The 20148-nt window shown below is 41.3% G+C and overlaps 1 protein-coding gene, 1 long non-coding RNA gene and 1 other non-coding gene across 4 annotated transcripts in view; 2 read left to right on the plus strand and 1 right to left on the minus strand.

The window, feature by feature from the left end:
• Positions 1–14350, minus strand: part of EDNRA (endothelin receptor type A) — a 62772-nt gene extending 48422 nt beyond the window's left edge. Inside the window, exons 1-2 of one of the 2 annotated variants that reach the window (XM_019926550.3) lie at positions 14333–14350; positions 7671–8161 (exon numbers count right to left, since the gene is read on the minus strand). In XM_019926550.3, coding sequence (XP_019782109.2) covers positions 7671–8090 — 420 coding nt within the window. In that variant the 5' untranslated portion in view covers positions 8091–8161; positions 14333–14350. Of the gene's footprint in view, positions 1–7670; positions 8162–12288; positions 12637–14332 lie in introns of those variants that run through there. The other variant, XM_019926549.3, reaches the window with a different exon arrangement.
• Positions 1–20148, plus strand: part of LOC109548561 (uncharacterized) — a 385148-nt gene that overhangs the window by 111968 nt on the left and 253032 nt on the right. The gene's annotated exons all lie outside the window — the stretch shown is intronic.
• LOC117312512 (U6 spliceosomal RNA) lies at positions 2427–2533 on the plus strand. Its single transcript, XR_004526836.1, has one exon. It is a non-coding gene; the product is annotated as a U6 spliceosomal RNA (small nuclear RNA).

Consider the following 20148-nt stretch of genomic DNA (forward strand, 5'->3'; position numbering starts at 1 on the left):
ACACTTGATTTTTCTTCTTGAGTTCAGGAACACTGGGGATTTCAAACCTTGCAAATTTAAATAAATATTTTAGAGCATGTGGTTTTGTAAAATCTTTGATGTTCAAATTTAAAAATAAGGCTATCAAATATTAACATTGAATGATACGTTCAGTTCTATTATTGAGTTTAATTTCAACTATTAACTTTATAATGAAGGAAAGTTTTTCCAAGAAAAACTAGACCTAGTTAAAAATAAAACTGTAGCTATAGAAAGCAGTTACTCTAGCTCTCAAGAGAATATGGTAGCTCCAGAAAGCAGTTGTAGAATTTCTGGCTGTATATCAAATTTATTTTGACAGAATTTCTTAGAACATTCCTTATCTAACCACTCTAGTCTTCAAATCAACTTCAGAGACAGTAAACTTCATACCTCTTTGATTTTAGTTCACACATGCTTTACACGAACTGTATAAACTTTGTGTGATAATAAAAAAATAACACTCACATGCTAGCAACTCAAAAGATAAAGACACTCTAGAAATATTTCAGAATAAAATAGCCAGGACATCTGCTTTTACTGCACAGAGTGCTGGAATTACTGCAACATTACACACACACACACACACACACACACACACACACACACACAGTGTGTATGTGAAAATTCTTTTCTCAAAAGTAAAACATTTATGCATCACTATTATACAGCAACCTCTTCTGTGATCTGAAGTGTCTGATGGAGGAATATCTTCAACCACGATGCTTTACACAGCCCAACACCTTCCTAATGAGAAGGGGACTGAATCCATCTCTCCCTCCTCAGCCATGGGAACGATCTTGCAGTTACGGATGGTTTCCATCCCCCATCCCTGAAACGGGAATAACTGTGCTGTGAACCAAATGCTGAGGGTTAGCCCAGTAACCTCACATGAGAATAATTACTTAACAGGACCATGAGAGAAAGCAATGAGGTTCCCAGACACAGGAAACGAAAAGTCAGAAGGGGAGGTAGAGTTGGAGAGGGTTCTGAAGCCTTTCCAGACAGCAACTTCCTTATAACAAACAGCAAGTTGGGTAATAAATGTATCACTCTGTTATTTTATATGTACATATATCCTTAAGTCAGCTGGTTAGCATAATGAACTTTTGCTTGTTCATTGTGTGAATGAACAGTGTGCTTGTTCAGTGTGCTTGTGTTTTAGCCATGCTAGAAAATCAACATGTTTCCTGTTCTCTAAATTAGTAACTAAAATCGTCTGTGATATGAATGTTCATTTTGATATTCCAAATCACTTGTAGGTTTAATATTTCAATCAAAACCACAATTACAACTATGCTCAAAAAATGCCTATTGCACAGAAATCTTGAAAAGTGACTCTTCAATTGGTTATATGTACCGGAGAGAGAGGAAATTAAACAATATAATTCCGGAACCACAGAACAAGAACTCTTGACTTCTAAAGACAAAGGGACAAGGGGAAAACAACTCTAGGTTGACAGATTTTTCACAGATTTATGGACCCTGAGACATCCCTGGTCTGCAGGAAAAAAGTAGAGATTCAGTGAATTCAAAAAGCAAGTCTGCCTTTAGATCCGGAATTGCATGGGAGAAAAACATTCTTACAGAGGCAAATAGAGTATTTGAGCAAAATGAGTATTTTGCTCATGCATCAAATATTTTGAAAGCTGGGCACAGTGCTGGATGTGGAGATACAATGATAAATGAGAATCATGGCAGTGTGCCTCAGGGGACTTGCAGTCTAGAGGGGCAGACAGGCAAGCGAATTGGCAGGCACAACAGAGCGTGTGTTAGATGCTCTTAGGGGGTTACTAGAGGGTGTCATGGGAGCACATGAGAAAGGCACTGACCTAGTCTATGTTAGGGATACTTGCCAGACAAAGAGATGCTTCAGCTGAGATCTGAAGAATAAAGTAGAATAAGCCAGAGAAGGCATGAGGGAAGATATTCAAGGTAGAAGGATCATCTTGGTACTCTTGGTTAGCTGGAGTGAAGAGGGGTAGATGAAAAACATGAAGAGAGAGGTGCCTGGAGATGAGGCAGGGTCAGAGCTATCTAACAGGACACGATGAGCTGGAGTGCAATGCACCTTCAAGGGACAGAGAGCTTGGTGAAGGGACAACATTTTCTCTCTTAAAATTCAGGGAATACAGTTTCTATACCTACTTTTACGATTATAGCGCTATTACTGGAATACCTGAGAAAGGCTTGTTTTTATTTGCTTGATGATGAGTAAAAGGCAAACATCTATCACATATGCAACGGTGTGTAATTGGATCGGCTTGGGGGAGTAGTATGTGCAGACCACAGATAATACCCTATGCCTTGTCTGTAAACAAAGAATCCCTCTGACAAATCAACATCATCACCATCATCAATATTTTAATTTGAAGGTCTCAGAAAAATCTGATTACAAGTATATTTTAGTGCTCCCTTCAGGAGCACATATACTAAAATTGGAATGATACAGAGAAGATTAGCATGGCTCCTGGGCAAGGATGACATGCAAATTTGTGAAGTGTTCCCATATTTTTTACTTATCTATGAAACAGAAACAGACTCACAGACATAGAGAACAGACTTGTGGTTGCCAATGGGGAGGGTGAGTGGGGGAGGGAGGCACCGGGAGTTTGGGGTTAGCAGATGCAAACTATTATATATAGAATGAGATAAACAAGGTTCTACTGTATAGCACAGGGAACTATATTCAATATCCTGTAATAACCTATAATGGAAAAGAATATGAAAAAGAATATATATATATATAAATGAATCACTTTGCTGTACACCAGAAACTAACACAACATTGTAAATCAACTCTACTTCAATTAAAAAAAGAAGTTTTAATCATATCAAAAAGCATTAATTGAACAGCTACTATGTTTGAGGCATACAACTTATATGTTGTGATATGTGTTTATCACAACATATATATGTGTTTCTTGATGTGTCAAGAAACAACTTTTGTATGGCTGCCCCAACAGGATGGATCCCAGTTGCACAAGATGTCAAAGGCTGTGTGAATATGGAGATAAACTGGCTTTGTGTGAATGTCTCTGGTTTCCACATTGCTCAGATCCTCTGCCAGAGCAACATATTGGGAATCTTGGCTTTTCATTGCAAAATATTCCTGAAAATTTCATACAGAAATTTTGTTTATTTTTCATTGTTGTCCTCAGGAAGAGGTGGTTGCTTAGAGTGGACTAAAATAGTCAACAGCTGATTACTGGATGTATCACTGGCTGCTTCCTTTGTTCTCAGAGATCTGCTTTACCCCACACATTAAGTGGAGACATTATTCATCTACAGTATTATCTATGACGTCACTGGTTCCACCTCCCTGCTGTGCCAACATTTCTATGTCAAGTCATTGGACTCAACTGCCTCACTCTTCCCATGACCATCATTCTCATCCTCTCCATTCTACTTCTCTCCTACATATATTTCTCCACACTTCTGTTTCTACTTAAGAGGCTAAGGTGCAGTGGTTTATGGGCATATCCGTGTGCACATCTGGGTGACAGTTATCTTGAAAGCACATGACACCAAACTTTGGCCCACCCATGCACAAACATCACTTTTAGGGTTTCCACTCTATTCAAAATTAAAACCCATCTCCCTATAGGTGACACTCTAGGGCATAAATAAATCATTAAAGAATATGATTATTAAATTCTATACTTCTAATCTATATTGGCATTTAGTCATTGGGGGGCATTTTTGGATTCTAAACACAGATACAATGCTTTAATTATTTTGCCATTGTAATGAATGTAAATATTTTGTATGCAGATTAATCTACTTGCCTAACTTTTTGCATTCCTTGAAAATTCAGCATATCAGATAGTGTAATTTCTTGACAAATTGAATCCATCATCAGTTTGGGTTACAAGTGTGAACATTTGAAAGGGTCTACTAACTCCTTTTCCTTCCTCTCTCCTGGTTTTGTCAGTCTGCTCATGAAATTAATGATATGTTTTTTGCACAATTCCAAATTAGAGTAATCCTTTGATAAATAATACCGTTTCTTTAACATTGCCATTTGAAAACCAAGAAGGTAATTGGCATTTATTTGCATCTTTTGGTTCCTTCTGTTTTACATTTTATTGTCTCAGACTGTCCGATTTTTATCACCAGGTAGTGTATGTGTGTGTGTGTGCACGTGCACGAGTGTAAACAAGGGCTAGAGGAATTTCTCTCCACTTTCTGGGTTATTTCTTCTCTATGAAATGTATATAACTCCAGACCTAATTCATTTTTTAATTTAGGATCTGTACATGCTTCAGCAGCAGCAATTTGGCGACTATATCCAGCCTCTCTGAGAATGACATTTAGGGCAGAGAATGTTACTTAGGGGTAATGATGACATTCGGACAAGAGCTGCACATGCGTGTTAGGAACCAGTAAGAAGCAGGAGCTCTTGGGGGTTTCTGAGCAGAGCAGCACTCGATAAGTACAAGCAAAGTCCAGTACAGCCTGGCAGAAGAAGTCCTGAAGCTATAGAGATCAACTAGGAAACTTGGAAATTCAGATGTGTAGTGAACCCCTCTTCCATGCCCACAGACGATCCAAAGCTACCCAGCACTAGCTGCACGGGATAATGACAGAACAGAAACAGCCTAGCCATCTGATATACTTGCTGCATTGATTTTCAGTTGTGTTTTACAGCATATCAATATATGAAACAGTTTCAGTACAACTCTTTCAAAGTGAGAGAAAGATAATAAAATGTGAATAGAAAGAACACTTTGTCATGTGCTCTCCTTTTTCTTGTAATATTACTAGAGTCTAATTAGCAAGTCTCACTTGCCCCAAGATTCAATCTTCATACTACTTTCACTCACTCTGACTCTAACCTAGCTCAGTGCAATGTTCTCCCTCTGGAGACACCTTAAAACTGAGTCTAAAAGCAACTGATAGAATTGTTAAACACAACGACCTGTGCGATTTGAAAACTTATCTTTCTTTGACGAACACAGCAGATCTTTTACACCATTCTTCTTTCAACCTAATTCTAATAATACGGGAGATAAAGAAGCTTCATGCATCCCTTTAATAGAATGTTCTTCAAGTCTATGCATTTGTCATCAGTACCTAAACATAATGGTAAAGTGAGACTGGATGGCTACTACTTTGCCCTGCAATGCAGAGGTAGCTTGACATGGTCAGAGGAATCCACAGGTCTGATATATGAGACTCCAAAGCATCAGACTCTTAGAGCAGGAGGCAGCTGTGGAGAAAAGGCATGAGGACCTAGAGCACACATTGCTTAGAAGGATTTCTCTTGACTCTCCTGGGCAGAAGTCAGAGAAACAGTAACATCTTATGGTTTCCTAACCTAGAGGAATGGACTGCCAGGAGGAAATAGAAATAACGCTCGAATATTGTGAGGCTTTTCTGTTCGCTCCAATGCTTTTCTCTTTTCCTCTGGAAGAAGATTGAAATGACTAAAGAGTATTTATTTCTTTAACCCCAAAGGTTTACTTTCTAAAATTAATGTTGGTTAAAGGACTCACTACATGAGTTTTAGAAAAACAGGAATTATACAAATGTACTCCTGCTATGAAAAAACACATCAAACTGTCCACGTTGTTGAGAACTACAATAAGGTATATAAAGTATTGGATTCCCAAGATGGAAAAATCTTAAGGTCAAATAAGGAAGTGTCAGTTTTTTTCCATTGTTGTATGAATGTAAAACAAAGTTTTATTGGAATTTTCACCGAATTTGGAGATATTTCAGATGATCTGACTTAAAATGTTGCTACGGAATAGAAATGAAGTTTAGTCTCGTGAATAGCAGGTAGCACCTCAAAGAGATAAGCAAGGCTCCTTCTCAGCAGATACGGTTATGTCAAAAGCTGCTTTTGCACATGGTCAAATGGGAATTGTTAATCAGAGATGGTTATGTTATTTTCCCGAGCCATAATGGGTTGGTTAACTAGTTGTGTAAGTGTGAACAGAAAATGTTTAATACCCCGCACCGTGATTGTGAGTGAGTCAAGTCAACATTTTCAAATCTCTTATTAAAGAGAGATGTCCCGAGGAAGTCGTGTTGAGTATGTGTAATATTTCACTAAGAGAAAATCAAAACCTTTTTAAAAGAAAAAAAGTTCTGTAGCATATGCTAAATATTTAAAATTATTTACATATTTTCAATTTTACCTCCTAATTTGGTTCTGAAATCCTGCTTTGAGTTCAAACAGAAAACACATGTATTCATGCTCTTCTGTGGAAAGAGATGGTATGTGATTTAAAAATTTTTTCTTTTTTAAAAATTTTTGGCCATACTGCGTGGCATGTGGGATCTTAGTTCACCGACCAGGGACTGAACTCATGCCCCCCGAGGTCACCACTGGCCTGCATTGGAAGGTGGAATCTTAACCACTGGACCACCAGGGAAATCCCTTAATTTCCCCAATTTTGTCTAATTTCCCCAATTTTGCAAACAGTGTATTGGAGTAATTTTGAGATGATTTTTCCTTGTAATGTTCAAAATTTTCATCATTGTTTTCATCTTTATGGTTAGACCACTGCTTTTTCTGGTAGGCTAGTATCATTTCACCACAGTTGGAGTGTATCTACTTGAAACCAAGATGCTACTATTTCACTTAAAACTAATCATGTCTTCAACTGACAAACTTCCCATTTCAAGTCATAGTTCAGAATATTCTTGCTCAGAATAGTTTTGTTTCTACAGATAATACATAGAAGACAAAAAACTAAAGGCTGAGGAAAGTGCTTTCCCTGTGCTAGGAATAAAGACATTCTAAAACATCTGACACAGATGATGAAATTTCATTTGAATTTTAGCTCACTTGAATTCTTGCAGCAATTTCCCCCACACAACCACTAGACCAAATATGGAATAACTGATTCCTTTTGGCTTTAGTTGTTTTGGTACTAACTAGTCCCTAGAGCAAGGTGATCACACCAACGGTGGGTGAGTTCTCTTCCTCTCCCACTCAGGCTCTAACTTTGATTGTCTTTGGATCCTTGTTGCCTAGCTCTGCAGCAGGCACACAGTAGGTGCTCCTTGAATGTAAGCTGAAGCAATGTGGGAGGCAACAGTAAACTGATGCTTAGTAATGCTGCTCAATGAGGTCACCACTGGCCTGCCATCTCGTGCACCCGTTATCCCTAAGTTGCCCTAACTGCGGAAGCCAGCATGACCTTTGCCTTCAATCATCCAGACAGTCAAAATAAAATAAGCCCTTCTCATTTCAAGCCGTACTATGGATATCGGGCTTCCGAATAGCATCACATTGAAAAGGTAACCGAAACTGAAGATAAATTTATTTTAAGTACTTTTTGGGCTCAGCAGGTCTTACCCTGGAAATGGAATGTCAGAAAAATCCAGTGATCTTCCCCAGATTGCCCATCTACCCAGCCAGCTCACGGCTGGCATGAGAATCCCATTCATGCAAGACCATGACTTTGAAGAGTCATCCCTGAAATACTATTTTGTTAACAATTAAGTTAGAAAGTCAGTGTCACATTTAACAAACAATAAAAATTTCAAATGTCACCCAGTTTTAAGAGAGCAGAAATGGCTCTCAGTAAAAACACAGACTGAAATTCCAAAGGACAGAAAAGTCTGCAGCACCTCTCTCAACTGTGGAATCAGAGCATATGTTCCAACCTGCAAACGCATTTGTGGTTACTTCCTACCTTAAATACATTGATAGGGAGATCAATGACCACATAGATAAGGTCTCCGAGGGCAAGGCTGGCTATCAGTGCGTTGGGGCCATTCCTCATGCACTTGTTCTGGTAAATGATCCTGAGCAGGGTTGCATTCCCCACCATTCCCACGATGAAAATAGTACACGATATCACAGTGTTAATGTATTTGAAAGCTGAAGTAATCTTAGTCTGCTGTGGGCAATAGTTGTGCATTGAGCCATTGTTGGGGAGGGCCAGATTCGTGGGTCTATGTGTGGTAACCATGAAGCTGAGTTCTGTCCCACGAAAAGTGGTGAAATCGTCCACACGGGTGCTTAGATTTGTGCTGTAGCTCTCAGGATTATCACTGACGACACATCCAACCAGCGCCAACCCAAACAACACCCTGAGGCAAAAGGTTTCCATCTTGATGCAAATTTGAGGAAAGGTCTCTTATTCTTTTGCTTTGACACCCTCTTTTTTTTTTTTTTTTCTACCTGAAAAGAGACAAGAGAAAAAATAATTTTGGTTACAAATTCCAGCTGCCAATAAGACTGTAGTCAATGATAATTACTGCTTCAATTAAAAAGCAGGACGTATCTGGTAATTAGATAAGATATATCTCTGTCAGGTTACCCCATAGAAGAACAAAAGAAGCAAAGATCAAAGCTCTACTAGGGCAAGTTATATCTCTGTATCCTGTCTCTGTCTCTGTCTCTGTCTCTCTCGCTTTTGTCCATAGCTATACTTACATCTAGATTATAATATGAGGACATGGCAGTTTTTCCTTTGAGTAGTAGAGAAGAAGTTACATTACACCTAGGCTGATAGCCTGAATTACAAAAAACCTTCACGAGTTGAGATAACAATATTTTAGTTATTAACAGAAGAGAAGAGACATTATATGCTGAGTGAAAGTTATGTAGTATTAAGGCATAAAATCACCAAATTCTGTAATTAACAATTCAGTATTCCAACATGTGTGCTGTTTTGCCAATGGCAAATAACGAACATGAAAATAACATGCAGCTCAGGTAGCCATTCGAAGTGTTATGAAATGTTCATTTAAAAACAGAACTCTGATTAACACCATCAATACAATTAACAATCTTAGTCATTTAAAAGTGAGATAGTTGATAAAGACCAAATATTTATTTTATTGAAAACCTGGATGATTACTGTCTACAATCAACATCTTCTGACAGGAGTTTTTCTGCTTTTCCATTCGTCAGAAATTATTATCAGGATATATGCCAATGAATGAAACTAGGAGTAATAGACTTTCTCAGGCCAGGCATACTATTTGGTTTTCCAAACATCCTTTATACATCCTTTAAACATCCTTTATAGCTACATTGATTATGACCAGTCACTGTGCTGAGCACTTCACATGCGTGATGCCCTCTATTCCATACAATGACCCTCTGAAGCAGTTACATGGTTCCATTATAAACACAGGGAAACACAAGGTCAAGTAGCTTGTCAAGGCCGTAGCTGGTGTGGTGCTTCTGTGATTCAAAGGCAGGTTAGTCTGACTTTGAGCCTGAGCTCTTAACCACTAGACTGTACTGTCTCTCATTCTCATGACTTCTTAGCATCTAAAGTGTTTTAACAATGTTTCCAGCGTTTTGAAGAAGCAATAGACTTTGGAGGTTGGTTAGATATTTTCAAAAGACCATTTCATTATTTTGTTTTGTTTTGTTTTAGTCACTTGCAGAGAGCAGTGGTCCTTCTTGTTCAGGAAGTCTAGGTTTCTACTTGAAGAAAAGATGCTGGGAAAATGAGGGAGGTTGGTGGTAACACAACAATTAAAGGTAAATAAAAACGGCTCTTCCCATTTTAATATTTTGTATATTTTCTGTGAATTTTTGTGAATCTTTAAAATGAAGGCCATAAGCTCATTTATGATGATGTGGTGTGTGTGTATGATGAATACACCCAGGTCACAATTTAAATTTTAAGAATTGTGTCCTTTTGAGTCTATTCATGGTTGATATGAATTTTGATATGAACTTTTAGGAATTTTGACAGTTATCTTGGTTATCAACAAAGTTTAGGACTTAGTCGATATATGGATGAAATAAGATTTATTCAAGTGGTACAGAAGGTCTAAAATAAATATAAGGTGCAAATACTGCATACTTCTGCCTTCCCCAGAGATTTCCCCCCAGGAACCTGAATTAATAATAACATTTTACGTATAGTATTAATCTATTATATACAGTATTTGTTGTCAGACTTGAACTTTACAACTCTAGGTAAGCAGGGACAATATCATGAAGATACTGAGCCTTGAAGAAGTTGTCACATTTTTGTGGCCAAGAAATGGTAGGACAGGTAAAACACCTCACTCTACTTTGCTCATAAGACTTGACTCAGTCAAGTCTTAAAATATCAAATTTTTCTAAGCTAGGGGCATACAGTTCTGCCTAGACTTAATTATAAGTAGTTTGCAGGGGTTTTTTTTTCCTGCTTCTTACAGTTTGGAGTATTTGACCAAATGTTGATAGACCTACGACACGCCGCTATTTCCATTCCACCGTGGAGACCAGAACTCTAAGAACAAAGCATATTGTCATCCACCCCTTCAGATCAGAGATGGTAAAAAGGAAATCCTTCAGTATTTTGTGCTGTTTAATGACTAAAGCCTCCCAGTGGCCCAATAGGAATGAACCTTCAGAAACAGTTTTCTTAAAAGTAAAAGAGAGAAGGCCTTTTCCAGAAATGGAATGGCTCTTTGCCCATCAGTCTGCTAGGAGGCTATTTCATGAACTGACCTGGCTATCTATGGTGGGTTGACACCACTCACAAAAGTACCACTCGTGTTTGAACGTCAGCACATTGGTTTGCTTGGTGAGCTGATTACCTCAGGGGCTGAGAAGTCTTATCAAAGCTGTGGGTTCTTATCAAAGTGTGCGCCAGCTACCATGAAAACCACTTTCTTTCTCCTCCAACAATGACGCCACCACAGAAATCATTTCTGAAGACATCTCTTTCAGCTCTCTACACATATGAAGCTGCAGAACTAAGGGATACCTGGCAAAGGCACGTGGCTGCCATGCCATCATTGGGTGAAAAATACAAAACCAAAGGAAAAAACCCTTTCAAAGGCATGTTCCTCCAAGCTTATTTCTCTAAGTCACACTGCGCTTCAGATCATCAGTCATAATCAGTCATAGCTCTAGTGAAGCACCTCAGGTTCAGACCTGAAGGACATGGTTTATAGATTCAGCATTCTTCATATTTGGGGTCTAAGGATTTGCTGGAGTTCAAAAGCTACCATTAAGGGCTTCCCTGGTGGCGCAGTGGTTGAGAATCCGCCTGCCAATGCTGGGGACACAGGTTCGAGCCCTGGTCCAGGATCCCACATGCTGCAGAGCAACTAAGCCCGTGCACCGCAACTACTGAGCCTGTGCTCTAGAGCCCACGAGCCACAACTATTGAGCCCACGTGCTGCAACTGCTGAAGCCTGCGTGCTGCAACTACTGAAGCCTGCATGCCTAGAGCCCGTGCTCTGCAACCAGAGAAGCCACCGCAACGAGAAGCCTACACCGCAGTGAAGACTAGCCCCCCACCCGCCTGTGCACAGCAACAAAGACCCAATACAGCCAAAAATAAATAAATTTATTTTTTTTAAAAAGCTATTATTAAGCAAGAGGACTGAATCCTTTGTGCTTTAACAGTTTAACATCTCAGACTTCCAGGATCAAAGTTCACTCGTAATTAGCAATTTGGAAATTCCGACCTTACCCACAAGGCAAGCGTTTAGAGCAGGTAATTTACAAGAAACGACTGCCAAGGTGTTTCTCAATTACTTAACACAAAACAGAGGGAATGGGAGGAGTCGTAAATATCTACAAGAGGAGGAATAAACCAAATAAACTAGGAACTTCGAAATAAGTTTTTTTGGTGGGTCTTGCTCGGTGGGTAAGAAATTAGTAACTCTCCTGACTGACAACGCCTGACTTTAATATGCCTCCCAGCCCACCCCCCTCCGCCGTCTGGTCTATCCCGGAACGCCATTAGGATGGTGTAAACGGAGGCTGATTATCGGGAAACAGCCCTTGTTCTCGGCACGTGAAGGGCAACAAGTGTCCATGAAAGGAGGGCACAGAACAAAACGCCCAGACCTCCAAGGGCAGGTTTCCAAACTCATTGCCCTGGGGGTTTTCCAGACACATCTGTTACTCACACCCAGTGTCCTTGGCTACCCTTGGCATGCCCCGGGCGTGCGGGAGAAGCAGGCTGCGGGGCAAACTTCACAAGTAGGCTCTTGAGTCAACAACAAGGGCGTGAGGTTCCACAAAGTTCTCGCAAGCCTCGGGGAAAGGGAGACCCGGGGAGAACTGCTGGTTTTCTTTTGACTAAAAATCCGACGCCCGCCTGGGAAGGCTGAGGCGCTTTGGATCAGTTTCCCAAACCCCCAACGTACCCGGAGCGCACCCCGACCAGGAAAAGCGCCCGCGCCGCCTCGCGCCCTCTGGCAGGTGATGCCAGCCCTGGTGCAGGAGGTGCAGGCGCCGGGCTACAACGCTCCAGGCTCGCCTCTCCTCCCGACCGAAGGGCCCGCCGGCGTCTCCCCTACCCAGCTCGGGACCCCTAAAGAAAAAAGAGTTGCACCGACCGTGGAGCTCGGCGGGCGCGGACGGCTGCCCGGTCCGCGCGCGGCGCCTGGGCGAGAGGAAGCCGAGACGGCGAGGGTGGGTGGCGAGTTTCCCGGGCTCCGGCGCTGCAGCGGCCCCGGCTGCACCGCTGCCTCCGCTTCGCAAAACTTCCTGGGCACGGCTTCTCTGGGGAGGTCCTCCCCGAGCCGCCCGCCTCCGGCCACCCGGTGGGATGGAGCGTCTCCACCTCCCGTCCGCAATCGCCAGACCAAAGGATGACTGCGCGCGCACGAGGACTCGCAAGAAAAGGAAAACTCCGGAGGAACACGCCTCCCGTCTGTCCTCCCCTTCTCCCAAGGCTCCCAGACCTTCTACTCCACTCTAGGGCGGCAAGAATGTCCAAACCTTCCAGCCCTCCAGGGATGCAGCCACTATAAAGCACTAGGCTGCCGCCCCCTCCCAGGCCCTGAAGGGTAGGAGTCTTTTTAACTATTTCCTTCCTGAAATGAAAGTGGTTGTGAGGGGACGGTGATCGAGGAGGAGGGTAGTTTAACAGACAAGACTCAGAACTGAGGAAGGCCTTGCAGAGAAAACTTTCCTTTCCCATTAAGTGCAGGCAGATTTGATCTGGAGGGAGCGACTGCAGAGTCAGGATCCGAGCATGGTTTCTGCTCTGCGTTCCCTGCCCCTTTGCTTGTCTTGTACGTTCCCCCTTAAGCTTATAGCAAGTAAAAGAGCCAACATGGACAGCAGTTTACTGGATCAAGGACGTTTTGTTTCTATCTTGTCCCTTGAAGCCAGCACCCCAGGGCTACCTAGTACCGGCCCAGGGCAAAGCAGGAGCCCCTGGAGAGATTGTTGAAAGGTCCAGTATGTTGCTCTGAGAAATCCATGATTCCTCAAGAAATCCAAGCAGGGAGGATGCAGATGCTGCAGAAGGTGGGTTTCAACATGTCTATACCATAGAGAGTTTATCCTAAATGGGGTCGTGGGAGAGGAGATGAGGGACAAAGGCCATTGCCTTGACAGGTGAGAAAAAATCAAGGCCCCTTGAAAAGGAAACCCTTGTACACTGTCGGTGGGAATGTAAATTGGTGCAGCCACTGTGGAAAACAGTATGGAGGTTCCTCGGAAAATGAAAAAATAGAACTACCATATGATCCAGCAATCCCACTCCTGGGAATATATCTGAAGAAAACTGAAAACACTAATTCGAAAAGATACATGCACCCCAGTGTTCATAGCAGTGTTACTTACAGTCACCAAGATATGGAAGCAACCCAAGTGTCCATCAATAGATGAATGGATAAAGAAGATGTGGTGTATATATATATATATTATGGAATACTACTCAGCCATAAAAAAGAACAAAAATTTGCCATTTGCAACATGGATGGACTTGGAGGGTATTATGCTTAGTGAAATAAGTCAGACAGAGAAAGACAAATACTGTAGGTAATCACTTATATGTAGAATCTAAAAAATAAAAAAAACTACTGAATATAACAAAAAGGAAACACACGGAAATAGAGAACAAACTAGTGCTTACCAGTGGGGAGAGGGAAGAGGGGAGGGACAAGATAGAGGTAGGGGATTAAGTATAAACTACTATGTATAAAATAAATAAGCTACAAGGATATATTATATAGCAGTATTTATATATTATATAGCAGTATTATATAGCAGGGAATGTAGCCAGTATTTTATAATAACTTTAAATGGAGTATAATCTTTAAAAATTGTGACTCACTATGTTGTACACCTCTAACTTATATAATATTGTAAATTAACTATACCTTGTTAAAATCACAATATGAGACAATATTTAATAACCTGAGTAAATGTTCAATATCAAGAAAAGAATAAAAATAAAACATTCTATGGAAAAATATAATCGAGGGCTCCTTAGAGAAGGCCTTGCCCGGGAGTCCTTCAATGCATTGCTGGTAGGAGGCACATTGTGCAAATGTGAGTTTGGAGTCACATTATATTACAGACTGTTCTGATTATCAGCTGCAGCTAAAGAAAATCACCCTAAAATGGTAGTGGTTTAAAACAACATACCTTAGTCATCAATCTGCAATTTGGGCGGGACTTGGCCGGAACAGCTCGTCATCTTTGCTGGGCCTGGAGACTCCACTTCCAAGAGTTTGCTTTCTTGGTAATGAGTGTTGGGTTTTCTCTCTGTGTGTCTCCCTACAGAGTGGTTTATGTTTCCTCACAGCATGGTGGCTGGGTTCCAAGAAGGAGTGTCCCAAGAGACAGGAAATGGTGGCTGCCAGTTCTTAAAGTCTGGGCCTAGAAACTGATACAGTGTCACTTCTGCGAATTCTATTAGTGAAGCAGTCACAGATCCTAGATTCAAGGTGAGGGAATACAGACCTCACCTGTCAATGCAAGGCGTGTCAGAGGATTTGAGGGGCATTTTGTAATGCATTCAAAGAGATCCACAGAATACCATTGTTGAAAGGGACCTTAATAGTCACCTAGTCCAATGGGCTGGGTATTACCCTGTGTGTTAATCTGTTCTATCTACAGCTCCCTCACATTGAAGAGTCGGCCAGAATAATTAATAGCTTTTATAAGTGCCTTTGTTTGCATTTAAAAAAAGGTGCCCCTTTAGGCACAGGGCTTGGCAAGCTGACAATATTTTCAGGGAAGAAGAAGTCCTACACCAGGGTTCAAACCTTGGCATGTGAAACGTGTGCTGGTTTTTAGCCCCCATTCACCCTATGACCAGACACACTTGGACAGTACAACCTGCACAACTGAACATGGCAGTCTATCCAGTCTTTGGTAGAGCACATCTATCAGCCTCTACCTCCTGGGACAGCTCATCCCACTGTGGTGCAGGTCTAATTGTTCAAAGTCTTTTCTTCATACTCATTAGGATGGCTATGATCTAAAAGCAGAAAACAAGTGTTGGTAAGGATGTGGAGAAATTGGAACCCATGTGTGTCGCCGATGGGAATGTAAAATAGTGCGGCAGCTGTGGAAAACTGTTTGGAAGTTGCTCAAAAAATTAAACAGAAAATTACTGTGTGATCCAGCAATTCCATTTTTGAGTATATACCCAAAATAACTGAATGCAGGGACTTGAACAGATATTCATATACTTATATTCATAGCAGCGTTATTTACAATAGCCAAAAGACGGAAACAACCCAAATGTCCATCTATGGATGAATGGACAAATAAAGTGTGGTATATATATGTAACCTGAAATATTATTCAGCCTTATAAAGGAAAAAAATTCTGATACATGCTACAACATAGATGAAACTTGAAGACATTATGCTAAGTAAAGTAAGTCAGATCCAAAAGGAGAGCTACTGTATGAATCCACTTATATGAGGTAGTTAGAATAATAGTCAATATCTTAGAGACAGAAAGTAGAATGATGGTTACCAGGGACTTGAGAGGGAGGAACGAGGGTTTATTGTTTAATGGGTTTCAGAATTTCAGTTGGGGGTGTTGAAAAAGTTCTGGAGGTAGATGGTAAGGATGGTTGCACAGCAATGTGAATGCACTTACTGTCACAACCATACACGGAAAAATGGTTAAAATGATAAGTTTATTTTAAGTATATTTCACCACAATAAAAGATATTCTCCCTGACATTAAGCTGAAATCTGTCTCCCCATAATATTACCTTTTGATTGGCCCTATAAGTTCATAAAAACAGTTTTCTGTCTCTTCTGAGAAAGATCTTTAGATACAAACAAATATGTTTATGTGCATCACCAGCACAGATCTGCCTTTGTAAGACATTGAGGTTGCCTCATTCTAGGTGAGAACAACATGAACTTTAGTTGTTGAAGATTTATTTTCTCATCTTCTCCACTTTACTTTCGGGAAAATGACTCCAGTGGATTTAAACCAGTGGCCATTCAAAGTAACTACCTCCAGTAACCCCTCTCCCTATAGCCAAGACTTTAAATACTTGCCTCACTATTGTATTCCCTGCTTTGTACTTTTAACGAACATATAATTCACATATTTGACTAAGTTTCTCAACTCAACTTCCAAAGGTTATTTCTTTTCCCTGAAAGGTGGGTTGGAAGCAATCTGCAGGTCTTCTGGGTTTCAGGGAGACTTTCTCAGTCACACTTGACTTCTAGTTCCTGCAGCTCATTAAGTGGAGCATTACCGTAATGGTATTTACAATGGTTTTTCTCAGCATCACATTATCATTATTGATTTCCTGAACAATAATTGCAGAAGATTAAGAAGTACTCAAGATACCACTTAAAAGCCAACTTTTCATGGGTCCTTGGGGGTAAATGTTCTTATGAATTTAAGTTTCTTGATTCAAATGTGCAGATCCATTTCACAATCGCTAAATCCTTAGCTCCTCATATCTGAACTGCAATAAAGGATCTGAATTGCACAGTATTTGCTAGGAATGTTGTGTTCACTTTAAGGCTCCCTGGGGGCAATAAAACGTGATGGGTTTGGGGAAGAACCACAGAGATAAAGAAAGACTGGACAGCTGGTTGTGAGAAGAAAGATGGAGAGATTGGGGAAGTGTACACCAAATCCTGAACCTGTCACTGCAGCACTGGGCAGTATCATGGCTGAGACTCACTATTGGCAGAGAACATCACTGACCTGGAGGAGAAAAAGCAAGCCTTGTGATTTGAAGGTCCATTTTTAATTAAAATTCACCATAGGCAGTTTGTTTCCAAAAGGAAGTATTCCAAAATGCTAGGTTGTAGAGGGGTTGCTGAAGATTCTAGAAGTTTTCTCACCGCAACAATGTTGCACCTGGTGGTCAAGACTGCAGGGTATCTCATCAAAATATACCGAAGGCATAATTATGTAGCCCAGTGTTTTGTAAACTGCTGGCGGCCTCATAGGAGGGCTGAAAAGTCAGTCAATCTTAGCATCACTAATGACTGGATGAGCAGATATTAGGTGTCCTCTGATTACATATTCCATCTGGCCCGAAATGTTTAACTTGAATCAAGACTTTAGCTATTCTTGTTTCCAGGAAAGATAGGAGATAAACACACAAGTTAAATACCATGAAGAAGCAAATAGATAAATCCAGAAAGTATGACATTTTACTCTTCAGTGAATTAATCAATAAAAAAGGGATATTTTTCTAGATTATAAGAGATTTAAAGGAGCACAACAACCAGTTACACCATCCTGGATTGGATCCTGGCTTGGAGAAACCAATTATAAAGGACATTTTTTTTTGAGAACTGGGAAAATTTTGATTTGGACTAGGTATTAGATGTTATTAAGAAATTACTAATTTAATTAAATGTCATTATTTGGGGCATATAGAAGAATGGTCTTATCTTTTTGAGATTCTTTTAGGGGAGATATAATTTACTTTTAACTACCAAAGCAGAAACAAAAATGACAGGAGTTAAAAAAAAAAAAGAAGAAGAATAAAAAAGTACCTGAAGTCTTGGCACATAACAGGAGCTCAGTAAATGATAGATCTTTTCACTTTCATTTCTTCCTTCCTTGTTTGTCTGTGAGGTGACTGGTAGAGCAGAATAAGCAGCATCACGTGACAACCTGGCTGACTTCAGGAAGGTGTCATAGCAGTAGGGCTAAGGCCAAGGAGACCAGTGGCATCCAAGGAGCTACAAGGTAAAAGATGGAAGGGGATCTGATGCCTTGCATTGGCCCAGAGGAGACCAACCATCTACAGCAGAGTTTAATGTCGATGCTGCAGCAGGGATCCTTAACAAGATGGAAGGGGCCTGGGACTTCCCTGGCAGTCCAGTGGTTAAGACTCTGTGCTGCCACTGTCGGGGGTGCGGGTTCGATCCCTGGCTGGGGAACTGAGATCCTGCACACTGCGTGGTGAGGCAAAAAAAAAAAAAAAGGAAGGGACCTGAGAGTTCCAGAGTTTGTTAGTGAGGACAGGCCAAAATGAGTACTATCATGAGGTCATTATGACTCTGACTCTTGAATGTTCCTTAGGCTGATGTGGGCTTGGGAACTGTGGGTTGCACTTGCAGTCAAAGAAGACAAACAAACAGAAAGCCTGATCTTGAATGGAGGAGACAGTGAAAAGAGGTGCATTGGGCTGCTCCCCCCAGGCCTGCAAGCCCTGTACTTGCCCAGCCTTGAGACCGAAGACAGAGCCTGGAGTCAGTGACAGAGACATCAATAGTTTAATGATGGGAATCTTACATGTCTGAGCAAAAGGGTCCTGGAGTGATACCCCACCGTGGACAGCAGACAGCAGGCAGGACATGGCAACAATCTTCACTCCTGGGAGGAATAGGGAGACTACTACTTCTAGGGGGAATCGACTCATCGGTTACCAGGTAAATCAGCAGAGGGACATGGCCCTCTTAGACCCTCAGGCTAAGTACCTTCATGGGCAGAGGTCTTCCTTTTGATAAACTTGTTAAAATTTTTAAAATATTTATTTATTTATTTGGCTGTGTCGGGTCTTAGTTGAGGCACATGGAATCTTCATTGCAGGATTGGGGATCCTTCCTTGCAGCGCAAGGGCTCCTTATTGCATGGCAAGGGCTTCTCTCTAGTTGTGGTGAGGGCTCTAGAATGCAGGCTCAGTAGTTGTGGCACACAGGCTTAGTTGCCCTGTGGCATGTGGGATCTTAGTTCCCCAACTAGGGATTGAACCTGCATCTCCTGCATTGGAAGGCAGAGTCTTAACCACTGGACCACCAGGGAAGTACCTTGGTAAACTATTGTAGGGGAGCCATTCTGACCTAAAGACTAGAACAGTCACTAGCTCAGGCTGGGGGCAAGTATGTAGGTATTTACTGATTAGGCTCTATGATTAAGAGGGAAGTTCAGTTATGTGAGTAGAGTGTAAATGAAACAGGGATGGATCGAGCAGGGGATGTACAGAGAGCAAGGGAACAGCCATCTTGAATGGCCTGGCCATACAAGGTGACAGCAGGTCTCATGTATAGTAACTTCAGATCAGAAGAGGAAAAGGCCATTAACTTATAATTTTTGTTTAGATATGTCAGGGTAACATGAAAGACCCTGACATTGGCAGAAAAGATTGGTAGGTGTCCTGTCTAGTGCACTCTTCTGTGTTATCTATGCCTTTCCTCATCTTTGAGCTATTTTATGACTCTGTTAATTGTAGAAAACTGACAGAAATGCAAGTGATTCTTGTCCATAGAAATGAAAATTAATTTTGACTGGTAGAGATGTAAGTGATTCTTGTCTTGTGGATGTTGATGTTGTCAGCTGGGCTGCCGCCATAAAATACCCACCAACTGGGTGGCTAAGACAACAGAAATTTATTTTGTCACAGTTCTGGAGACCTGGAAGTCTGAAATCAGGGGACCATTATGCTCAAGATGTGGTGAGAGCCCTCTTCCTGGCTTACAGATTACTGCCTTCTTGCTGTGCCCTCACATGGCAGAGGGAAGAAAAGTGAGATAGATAGATAGAGTACTCTGGTATCTCTTCTTTTTTTTAAAAAATAAATTTATTTATTTATTTTTGGCAGCGTTGGGTCTTTGTTGCTGTGTGAGGGCTTTCTCTAGTTGCAGAGAGTGGGGGCTACTCTTTGTTGTGATGCACAGACGTCTCATTGCAGTGGCTTCTCTTGTTGCAGAGCATGGGCTCTAGGCACATGGGCTTCAGTAGTTGTGGCACACGGGCTCAGCCACTCTGCACCATGTGGGATCTTCCTGGACAAGGGCTTGAACCCATGTCCTCTGCATTGGCAGGTGGATTCCCTACCACTGCGCCACCAGGGAAACCCTGGTGTCTCTTCTTATGAGGGCACTAATTCCATCCTCAGGGCCCCACCCTCATGACCTCATCTAATCTGAATTACCTCCCAAAGCACCATCTGCAAATACCATTACATAGGAGGTTAAGGCTATAACGTATGAATATGGGGGGGGGGGGACACAGAC

This window comes from Tursiops truncatus, chromosome 5 (genome assembly GCF_011762595.2).
Source record: "Tursiops truncatus isolate mTurTru1 chromosome 5, mTurTru1.mat.Y, whole genome shotgun sequence".
Classification (NCBI taxonomy): Eukaryota; Metazoa; Chordata; class Mammalia; order Artiodactyla; family Delphinidae; genus Tursiops; species Tursiops truncatus.